Below are 12,218 nucleotides of genomic sequence, written 5' to 3'. Positions count from 1 at the left end.
GGACATGTCCAAATAACTTATTTTACAGGTTATATAAAACTTAACTAGCTAAACTTATGTAAAACATTGTGAAAATTGTAATAAAAACAACTCAATAAAACAATCGTACTAAGTACTTAAAAGTAATCTAAAACGATTGTTGTCTAAATTTAGACAACATTTAACTTTTCTTAATTTTGACGTCAAAAAAAGTTAAGCGTTGTCTAAATAGTTATAAAGGAATTAAACGTCAAAAAATTTTTGTATACAAAAAATCAACAGTGGTATAAGAGGAGCCATGGATAGAGCACTAATAAAATCGTTTAAATTGCTTCACTACTTTTATATTCTACTAATCTTTTTAGAAATACTTAAAAAAATTAATCAGATAGTGCTATGCTCTTTGAAAGCCCTATTCAACCTATCATAGGTTTATATCATACCCTTCAAAAACTATTTTCATAGTTTTAATGGTGTTTAAGATTTGAAGTCATTAAAGAATAGAATTATAACCTGAATTTGATTTTAGTTAAACATAAAAGTTAATACTTTACCAACAACAAGTTGACATAAAGCAGTGTCTCTAAATGGAAGCTTTTTAAGTGTGCCTTTCCATCCATACTTAAATGCGACATAACAAAATAAGAAAGAAGTCATTTTAAGAGATTTTTTGAAGTATCTTTAGTAGATGTTCTCCCAATTTGTGAAAGAAGGTGAAACTACAAATAAATTATTAAAAAATGAAATTTTTAATAGATATGGAATTCCAGTTTAGAATCAAAATATAAATTCTGCTTATTCAGTAAAAGCAAAACCTATTTTAGACATCAAAACAAACAGTGTTAAATAACTTTAAATGACAGGATATTGAACTTGAAATAGAAAATATGAGCTATTTACTAAAGTTGTTTTATTTGCAAGTATTCCACACTGCTCCTCTAAATTTCTATACCCATTCAAGATCTGAATAGGTCCAGCAATAACTTCCAGATGAACTTCACCACTTTCTAAGTGCTCTGAACTTGGTATACCCACCATTTCAACTGCTATTCTCAAATCTTTAATTTCATTTGCCAAATTTGCTAGCTGATAGAGAACTTTTCCCTGGAACTTTTTAAAATACATTAAATTATTCATATAAGAAAAAGATTTTTAAAAAAACTACTAAAATTTTGGTACACTAACTTAATTTTTTTAAACCTTAAGTTTTTTTTTTGAATCTATTTTAAAATGTATGTTGTAAAATATAGGCTTAAAAAATTTTATGCAATATTTAATCTAAGTCCATATTTCACAGTTATAAGATCCAGAAATAATGGTAAAAGAAAGATTATAGCTTAAGCAACTGCATTGGTCACATCAGACAAAATTAAAAAACTTTTAAAGTTTGATAACTTACTCGCTTGATCCATTTCATTGATTTGGGATGCATTTGACATACAACTGCTGTTTGTTTGAAAGTTTCAGTTTAATTTTAGAGGTGGTTGTGGAAATACAGATGGTTTAACTACAATATAAAAAACCATTACATTACATTAAATATGCAAAAAGTATTTTAAATAAAAATTCATTTTTAAATAACATAAATATTATATAAAAAAACATATACATATATACAAACACCAACTCAAGTTAAAAAAATAAGTATTACTTGGTTGATCCACAATATTGTCTTTTGAAATAGGCACTCTCTGCCTCAATAATGGAATCCTGGAATTGAATTTTCTAGTTAACAGACAAAGTGATTGTGAAAGTACTGATACCCTGATTATAATCAAACCCTGATTGTAATAATTCCTTTGTTTTTTCTTATTACAAATTGCTAGTTAAAATCTAATTTGTCACTCTTCTTATATTTTCCATTAACATTAACATCAACTTCTTCATCACCTGAAAAATAAAATTAGTTATACTATAATTGTAATAAAACTAAACAGGTAAACCAGTATTATTTTAAATAAAAAACAAAATGTGAGTTGTTATTTTGAAAATGTAGAATTTTTTTACAGGTGACTTTATTAAGAAAGAAATATGCAGTGCTAAGAAACTAGTGATTATAAAAACAAAAAAAAATAAACTTAAGTTTAATGTTATAAAGTTTTCATTCTGATAATTTATTAAAACAATTATGAAAGTAATGCTACACCTTTAAAGTGTAGCTAAGATGACCTTAGCTTTAAAAATAGCTAAGCTAAGGTGACCTTAGCTTTAAAGGTCCTCTTTTAAAAAAATCTTTTTGGAAACTATAGAACTAATTTTTCATTTTTGTTTCATACTTTTGATCTTATAATGTTATGCTATAATATTCTTAGGTTATAAAACGAAATTCAAAATAATAAACAAAATACATAAGAATCAAAAAGAAAATTCAAAAGTATAAAAAGTAAACATACCTTAGGTTTATTCTTTTCTAGCTTCTTATAGGTAGATATTTCATTTAAAAATATTTTCTTTTTATTGAAGTCAGAACTAAGGAAACCAAAGAATTTGACAATTATTCAAATGAAAGCATGCAAAAAATTTATAAATGTCATTAGAATATATACTTATCACATTTTTTTGCATTATTATGTTGCGTTAAAAAAGATACTTTATAAAATATTGTTTAATTAAAATGTCTTGTATAAAAACTCCACGTTATCAACACATTTATTTGAAAGAAATTTTCTTTTATTGCAAAAAAAAATTAGTAATTATGAATGTCTTCTAAATGTGTTGTTTTGTGCCATAAGTCATAAGGCATTTTTAACACATTTCTTTAAAAAAAAAAGCAATAATCGCTTTTCGGAATCCGTTTAGAGTTGATTCCTAGACGTTCAGATAGATTTAAATGTCATTTTAACGCGATCTAAATCCATTTTAAATCAGCAAATGCTTGTAGGGGTAATACATTTGCGTCCGTAAATTTTTTATTGCTATTAATAGCAATAATTATTACAACACGCGTCGATGTTATAAAATAACTGATAATTAACGTAGAAAAAACGTGGAAATTTTCAACGTTTGTTTTTAATGTTGAACTTACGTTGAAATAACGTTGAAACTTAGATCGTTATTTTTCAACCATATTTCAACCAAATCGCAACGTTGAAATAACGTTACGTGCTTGCTGGGATAGTAATTTAATTTAATTAGTTTCCTCAATCATTTTTATGGTTTTAAAGTCTCACGCAGAATAGTTGGATTTATGGAACATAAGGTAGTTAAACGATCAGTTTGTAACATAATTAAAGAAAAAGTAGAACATGCGAAAAAATTTTGATATTTGAAGTTGAAGAAATGATTTGAGAATTGCAACTTGAATCAGTTATGTAACGTAGTTTCAATTAAAATTGCTACAACTGTCGTAATTAAAAATTGATTTACCCACAAACGATTACAATTAGGAAAACGTCATGATCACACTGAATTAAGAACAAGTTATCTAAACTTAAAAAAATCTCCTCACAAAAGTTTTGGCTCATTTCGGTTGTGATTTGAACAGACATTTTGGCCGAAATCGAATAAGTAAAAAGTTGTCGAAGCAGATATTTTTCGTTCACTAAACTGGTTGTCAAAAAAATCTTTTTTCCTATGCGCCAACAAAACATACATACATACATACATACATACTTACATACATACATACATACATACATACATACATACATACATACATACATACATACATACATACATACATACATACATACATACATACATACATACATACATACATACATACATACATACATACATACATACATACATACATACATACATACATACATACATACATACATACATACATACATACATACATACATACATACATACATACATACATACATACATACATACATACATACATACATACATACATACATACATACATACATACATACATACATACATACATACATACATACATACATACATACATACATACATACATACATACATACATACATACATACATACATACATACATACATACATACATACATACATACATACATATACATACATATACATACATATACATAAATATGCATATACATATAAAGTCAAACGTGCCACATTTTAAATCAAACAGTACATGCTATGGCTGAATTTCAAATTAAAAATAGATTTTTTAAATAATATATAAGTCATAGCATTTTTATAGAATATTTATTTATATATTACATCTGCAATAACTTATCTCCAAGTAAACTCAAAGTTAAAAGCCGATATTCTTCTAAAAGTCAATACATAGCAAAAAATTTAACATTTTTTGCATATTTTAGAAATGATTTACGCTGTTTCAAACTTAAAACATCCTTAGTTTTCCCATCACAAAGATATTGTTTAACATCAGTAACAGAATAGTCATAGACCACCATTTTCTACGTTAAAAATCTCAGCTACTTTTTTAAAGCTGGGGTTTAGGATCCTTATTTTGAGAGTTGCAATATGTTTGCGCATGCGCAGGACTGTTTTTCTACTTATTTAACAAGCTACTTATTTAATGTGACACCGGGAGTTGTCAAAACATAAATAGATGATTAAGGCAGCGTAGTTCTAGACTTCAGACTCTTTACACTCCTTTGCTTGAGAAAAACAACTTGTCAAATAGGTAGGAATTTAAGTTTAACAAATATTGCTCTTTGCTGACAGGAAGATTTAAATCAGTTTTTGAATTCGCTTTAAATCAGTTTGACTTTTCTTTTTTTTTGTTAGGTTTATTTTTTCTGATTATTAATTATTGCACACTTTAGCTTTTTCAAACTTTGAACATTTAAAATAAAAAGTGTTAACCAAACGAATTTGTCATTTAAGATTGAACAATTTGCAAGTGATATCACCACCTTTTGTTCATCTATATCATTATCATTCATTTGATATAAGTTGAGACATTCAAAATTCTAAGATTCTGAAATAAATCTGCAATGCTTTGTATAGCATTTATAGTTTTTTTCTTAAATTGAAATGCCTGTTTTTATTTTTTGCTTACAAATTGTTGCTTATTGCTTACTAGTGAGCATAAAAAAGTTGTAGGGAAAAATTTTAGTTGTTTAAAAATTATTTGAAAAATATTGGAATAATTTCAAAAAGAAATATTTGAATATTCTTATCAAAATACACTAGAGATTAGTTTTACACTCTTTTTCAAAAAAAAAAAAAAAATTGGCAGGTTTGTTTTTTAAGATATTGTCTACAAAAGTTTTAATCTCATGTGTTAATTTAACCCAAATATCAATTAAGCCCATTTCTTTGTTAAGCTAAAAAATTAATCTGATGATAATCAACAGTTTTTAAAAAAGGTGCTTTTGCTATAAAATAAGAGTGCATTGCTGTTTATGTAAATAGAGACTGGAGTCTCACTGTTTATTTCCTGTATTGGCAGTATCAGAACTTGAATATACACCAATAGTATTGTTAAGTTATATTTGAATCTTCACATATAAATGTAAGTCAATTTTTATTGGTGGCTTTTAAAAGATGTAAAGCAATATTTTAAGCTCACTTAGTGTAGTGATTGCTCTTTCTCTTCAGTGTAAACTCTTGTTACAACAACAATATCAGTATCATTTTTTTCCTGGTCCATAGACAAGACTTAAACATGTTAAGTTTTCAGATTTTTCGAATTGAATAGTGTTGTAAATTAAACATTTTAGGATTTAAATCATTTTATTTGACATATGAGGTTTAATGGGTAACAACTGTTAATGTTGTTACCGATTAAACCTCATGTGTCAAATAAAATGTTAAAATATCTTCACATGTGGGTACAGGAGAAAATATTGATATCAACTTTTTAGTTTCAGTTCTGATAATCAGTCCCTCATTTAAATAATGTTTTTAAAACTTAAGTTGTTTGCCACTTGTTTCGTTTTCAAGAAGTTCATGCTGATGAGAGCTGTGACTCAACGGTTTCTTATATCAGTTAAACCTTTGTATTTTGTAACCAGTACTAAAATTGGTAATGAAACACATTAGAATGTATATGTTTGTTGATTGAAATTTATTGAAAAGAAGCTGATATATATGATTAAAGTATTCATAATATAGCAGGTGATAAATAATTTTTATTTAGGAATGGATGCAAAAGTAGTGAATATTTTAAAAGATAAAGTGGCATTAGAGTGGAAAATATTTGCACGTTACACTAGTTTTAATGATGTAGATGCTGTTATTGATCAAATAGATCATGATGTGGATGTTGATCTAGTAGGTCATGATGATTTGACGAGAGGAAAGTGTAAAATTGAAACTTTCTTAAATACACTTTACCAACAGCATCTAAATGATTACAGAACATGCATTCAGAATTCTCTGAAAGTTATGGGAAGAAAAGATGTTTTACAAGATATAACCTTATTGGGTGAGTTTCTTGTAGTTTTTGTATGTCTCTCTTCAGATAATTCAAAATAATAATTCATAATAATTCAAAATAATAATTCATAATAATTCAAAATAATAATTCATAATAATTCATAATAATAATTCATAATAATAATTCATAATAATTCATAATAATAATTCATAATAATTCATAATAATAATTCATAATAGTAATTCATAATAATTCATAATAATAATTCATAATAATAATTCATAATAATTCATAATAATAATTCATAATAATTCAAAATAATAATTCATAATAATAATTCCAAATTGAAAAAAAATTTCAAGAAAACTTCTTTTTGAAAAGTTGTTTTTGTTAAATTATTGAATTTTTCAATAATTATTTTTAACAATTAAATAACTCTTCTCTTTGAAGAAGCATTTTCAATCCTTGCTGGAAAAAGTAAAATACTTTATAAATATATATCTTTAATCAAATCATTTTTGTTGAATGATTGCCATTTTGCAAGCTTTTGAATCAACCAAGCCCACAAATTTTCAATGCCATTAAGGTATAGGCTGTTGCAAGCAAAGTCATTGTGTTGATTTTCTTTTGTTTTAAACAATCTTAGCCAATTATTGCTGAAAGACATGGCATTATCTTGTTGTTATGTTGTTCTTTTGCTGAAAAACCCAGGTCTTTAATTGGTTTATCAAAAATATGTATGGCTAAAGATAATTACCTTGCTTTGTTCATTTTAGCACACAATATTTGTTGTATTTTTCATTGATTTTTTTCAAAACACAACTCAAACCTTAGAATTATCAACTTAAACATTCATCTCATCACTAAATAACATATTTTGCGACTAACTTAAAGTCTTTTGAATGTTTTCTAAGTTGCTTTTTTTGGTTTTTGATTGCAGCTTATTGAACAATCATTTATAAAAAGTTTCATCAACCAAAATACTTGCTGTTAGCTTATTTAATGAGGCTTTTTTTTTTGTTTTTTCATGTTGTAGATCAGATTTCTAGTTGTGCAACTTGAAACTTCTTTAGTCTTTTACTTCTTTTGGTCTTTCACTCTCAAACTGATCCTGTTTCTTTATAACATTTTAAAAGACTAATCACACATGATTAACACCAATAACTTCACCTATTCTCTCTATTATTAATTCTAAATAATTAGTTAGACCCAACTCTGTTGTTTTGTCAATTTTGTTGTAATTGTTGATGACATTGATAAAACTGCAAATGGTCATTTGGGTTTCATTGAAAAATTTGAATCACAGCTTGGTTATCAATATCAATTTGTCCACCTGACTTTTATGGAGTTTTGTGCTTCAATACATGCGCACATTAATTTGAGTCCTGAAAAGATTATCAGTAATAAAAAAAATAAAAAGCTGCTTGCCAATGATCTGCGGACTGAAAAAAGAAAATTGAGGACTTTTCTTGAGGTTCTTTTTGGGTGAAGCGATTTGCAATTTGTAATTGGTTTACTTTTAATTTTACAGACTATTTTGATTAAAGCATTTTATTTTTAACTCAACTTTTTATTGGTTAACTTATAATTTTAAAAATGTGTACTTTTGTTTGCGTTCTTTAAGTTGCCAGGTTTTTTAATTTATGGGTTCGATTAAAAGCATGTTTTAATTAAGACATCCAATTAGCTCAATCTTTTTCAGAAAACCAAAATGTTGTCTTACTTTAGTCATTTCGTTTCAAATTTTCATTTGAAAGCATCATAATGCTTAATAATAACAACAACAAGCGTTGATATCAGCGTTGATTTTTCAACTTTCATCAAATAATACCAATTAAAATGAAAATTTATGTGTAAATTATTTCAAATAAATCTATATTAAAAGTAATTTATATATTTAAACATACAAAGTTGCATTAATTCAGAAAAAAATTGCAATATCTCACAAACCTTATGTTATTTTGTTTAAAGACTGTGCAGAGTTGCTATTCAATCAAAACCGATTTCATTCAAAACAATTTTACATATGAATGTAAACCAGTCACACCAAAAACCTGGGTGTGTTAAGCGCATAAAGAGTCCAACTTCAGTAAACTTTCTAAAATTTGATTTATCTTAAAAGATTGATATTTATAAAAATTTGTACTTTATTTATTTAAAATCAAAAAACCAAATGTTGATGCTTAATTTCTATGATGCTTAAATTAATAGCATAGCTGTGGTATTAAGTTGTAATTTTCTGACCTTATATTTTTAATAGCTACTTTTTTAGTTATTTTCTTGTTGTTATTTTTGTTGTTTTTGTTTATCATCAAAACAACAAAAGCAACAAGAAGAAAATAACTAAAAAAGTCATCATCATCATCATCATCATCATCATCATCATCATCATCATCATCATCATCATCATCATCATCATCATCATCATCATCATCATCATCATCCTCATCATCATTTTATAGAAACAAGCCAATTGTAAAAGATTTTTGTGGGTTTTATAAGTGATATAAAAATAAACTAAAAGTTATGCTAAATTATTTCTAAACATTAAATTATTTCTAAACATTAATCAAATTAATTATTTCATAAACATTTATTATAAAAAAAACGTTATTCAAATTTTATTCAAAGTTATATTTATAATCATTTGAGTAAAAGACTCATTCCGTTTTTTATCTATTCAGTTTTTATTTTAAACAGTCATTTAGTTCTCTTCTCATTTTATTCTTTTAGATTATATATTTTCTTATGCAATTTTTCGTTTTCATTAAAAAACTTTTATGATTTTTCTGTTCTTTTATCCAGATGCAGAACAGCATAAAGATGGTAAGCAAATGTCAAATTACTTTTTGAATAAAGTATTTTTTAGTTATAATAAACTATGTAAAATTAAAAAGTAGTTGACAAAATTTTATAAAGACTTTATCACTTCTTTCTAACACCTGTTAAAACCTCAAGCAAAGCTCAAAAGATTAGAAACAGCTAGTTGTAAAATTGTTACCTTTTCTGAAAAAGTCATGAAGTTGAAAGGAGTTTTGATAGCCAAACTTACAAACTAAGAAAGTGTGTTAAAGCCAGATGACCTCTTCAAAATATTTTCTCTGTTAGAACATCCAAACATTTTATAGAAACAAGCCATTTGTAAAAGATTTTTGTGGGTTTTTTAAGTGATATAAAAATAAACTAAAAGTTATGCTAAATTTTTTCTAAACATTTTTGCGGTTGTTTTCAATTATTTTTTATGCAGTTTTTTATGATAATAATGATTTTAAAAAACTGTTCTTCTTTATCACATCTATTTTTTTGAAAATTTCTCATTTAATGTCAGCAATGATCTGTAATCATAATTTCATTCAATTGGAATTATGGTGGGAGATAATTGTACAAGTTCAGTATTATCTTGATGCTTCTCTTTACCTTTACTTATAGCTAATGTAAAAATTTTTATTTCTGTTGTTGTTGGTATTATTTTTGTAATTATATTTATTGTTATTAATATTATTTTTATTGTTGTTAATATTTTTTTTATTGTTGCTGTTATTATTGATATTGTTTTTATTATTATTAATGTTATCATCATCATTTTTATTTTTATTATTGTTATTATTGTTTTTATTATTATTGTTATTACTGTCTTTATTATCAATATTATTATTATTATTATTAGTATTATTATTGTTGTTATTATTATTGTTGTTGTTGTTGTTGTTGTTGTTGTTGTTGTTGTTATTATGATTATTATTTTTATTGTTGATAGAATAATAATGATAATAACAATAATAATAAAATCACTAAAAGTACTAACAGCAACAAAAATAATATTGGTTCAGTTGAATAACTTTATAATAAGTTAATATGTAATAAAAAAAGGAATATACAAAAACAGCCTCCAAAGCAAATTGGTCACACAATAAAGGCTTAAAATTCATATAATAAAGTTGACTTTAAAAAGTGTGATAAGATCAGGAAATAGGGAAGAAGGACAAGGGGAATAATTAATATACGCACAAACACATTATATACAAAATAATTATAAAAGCATTAAAACTTGGCTTTTTAAAATTTTTTATTGTTTTATATTTAAAATTGTTTTTAACAATCTTAAATTTTTCATTAGATGCTATAACAACTTTGCTTTAATACCTTTCCATTGAAAAACGAAGATTTTAAAAAGTTTAATTTTTTTAAATAAAACTTTTTTTTGTTTTGATTTAAGTAAAAAACAAAAAAAATGCTGTTGTTTGTATATTTTTGGATATCAGTGTGTATTAATAATGCCCTGTAAGATTTTATTCAAATTCTAATTTTAAGTTTTCTATTCTGAACTCACACCAAACACTTTTTTTATACTTATGTTCTTTCAGAAATGTGTGGAGCACTGAAGAAGTTTTATCATGCAACTTATGGAAAAATGGATCAACTTGAACACTATGTAATAAGTCCCACTAATGTTGATTTTTTAAACAAGTTTGTAGAAATGACAGTAGTTGATGCAAATGATACAGAGAGAGATACTTTAAATATTGCTGAGCTAGAGTTGTTCCTTCACAAACAAACAACTTACAAACCAATTGAGTTTTATGAAGTATTCTCAAAAGAACTACCTTTACTCTTGATATCTGGTATTGCTGGAATTGGAAAAACTTGTTTGCTCAGAAAATGCTTACTTGACTGGGCCAGTAATACGTTATGGGAAAAAGTTGATCTTGTTATTTATTTTGAATGCAGAAAGTTAAATCAATATCAAAATATTGTTAGCATAAATGAGTTGCTAAAAGTTTTCTACAAAAATGTTTGTAAAGAATGCGAAGTTTATGAACACTTTTCAATGTTGTTTGTGATAGATGGGCTGGATGAGTTTGCTTATTTGGATGAACTAATAAATCACAATCCTCTTAATCCAAGCAATCATCCGATTGTTAATGTGTTAGCAGATGTTTTGGACTTTCAAAAATTCAAATGTGTTGTTGCTGGAAGAGTTAAAGCTATACAACAATACAAAAATAAAATGAAAGAATGTAGGGAGAAATTGACCATTCAAATAATGGGTTTTAATGACCTTGGAATAAATGAGTATGTAGAAAGTGTTGGAAATGCAAAAAAAGCCATAAAAGATGTTCTTGACTCATCTCACATTGCTAAAGCAATGGCATCTGTCCCTTTTTACTTATCAGCAATGTGTACAGTTATCGGTTCATCCATGCTCAGTGGTTCTGATTCATTCCTCAGTACAACAGAGTTGTATTGTTGTATATTTGTATACTTTTTGCAAAAGCATATAAATAGAAACAATGAACCAGTTTATAAGTTGATGGAAAAGGAGAGTAGCAAGCAATTCATTTTAAATGTTTGTAAAGTTGCTTGGCATTTGTTTAATGAAAGCAAATTTATTTTTTCTCAAAAGCAAATGGAAGATTATTTTGAAGATATTGGTGACATTGAAAGTAATGATTTGGGTTTCATTGAAAAAGTTGAGTCACAGCTTGGTTATCAATATCAGTTTGTTCACCTGACTTTGATGGAGTTTTGTGCTTCACTACATGCACACATTAATTTGAGTCCTGAGGAGATTCTTAGTAATAGAAAATTGAGAAGCTGCTTGCCAATGATCTGTGGTCTGAAAAATGAAAATGGAGGACCTTTTTTGAGATTGCTTGCTAATTTAAAAACTTCAAAGAAGGAAAGTAACTCCATGTTTGGTAAGTTCATGAAAAGTTTTAAAGAAATTTTAGAACCAGTTTTATGCTTCCTTTGATAATCATGTTTGTGAATTGTAGTGAAAATGCATCGATTTTTCAATGACTTGTTTTTTTCATATGAAGAAAGAAACTCCTTGCTTCATGCTGTGCTAGGTAAGTTCATGACTAGTGTTAAAGAAATTTAGAATCAATTTTTGATTCATTTTATTATTGAAAACTTCATTTGATTTGTAATTTATATT

General features: G+C 26.1%; 2 protein-coding genes across 2 annotated transcripts in view; one reads left to right on the top strand and one right to left on the bottom strand.

Annotated features, from left to right (window-relative positions):
- LOC149894945 (NACHT, LRR and PYD domains-containing protein 3-like) overlaps positions 1 to 12,218 on the top strand; it is a 226,798-nt gene that overhangs the window by 199,987 nt on the left and 14,593 nt on the right. Inside the window, exons 2-5 of the mRNA XM_090076757.1 lie at positions 6,038 to 6,325; positions 9,083 to 9,103; positions 10,642 to 11,976; positions 12,055 to 12,129. Coding sequence (XP_089932883.1) covers positions 6,040 to 6,325; positions 9,083 to 9,103; positions 10,642 to 11,976; positions 12,055 to 12,129 — 1,717 coding nt within the window. The 5' untranslated portion in view covers positions 6,038 to 6,039. The remainder of the gene's footprint in view (positions 1 to 6,037; positions 6,326 to 9,082; positions 9,104 to 10,641; positions 11,977 to 12,054; positions 12,130 to 12,218) is intronic.
- On the bottom strand, positions 465 to 1,370 carry LOC149894946 (uncharacterized). Its single transcript, XM_090076789.1, has 2 exons — positions 880 to 1,370; positions 465 to 698 (listed from the first exon to the last, which is right to left on the bottom strand). The coding sequence occupies exons 1-2, from the start codon at positions 1,114 to 1,116 to the stop codon at positions 633 to 635; spliced, it is 303 nt and encodes a 100-aa protein (XP_089932915.1). The 5' UTR covers positions 1,117 to 1,370; the 3' UTR covers positions 465 to 632.

This window comes from Hydra viridissima, unplaced genomic scaffold, assembly GCF_058129835.1.
Source record: "Hydra viridissima isolate aposymbiotic clone 2 unplaced genomic scaffold, HvirCarnegie_v1 scaffold_1, whole genome shotgun sequence".
In the NCBI taxonomy this organism is placed as follows: domain Eukaryota; kingdom Metazoa; phylum Cnidaria; class Hydrozoa; order Anthoathecata; family Hydridae; genus Hydra; species Hydra viridissima.
The sequence above is the reverse complement of the archived record's forward strand: the minus strand, read 5'-3'. Positions and strand labels throughout refer to the sequence as shown.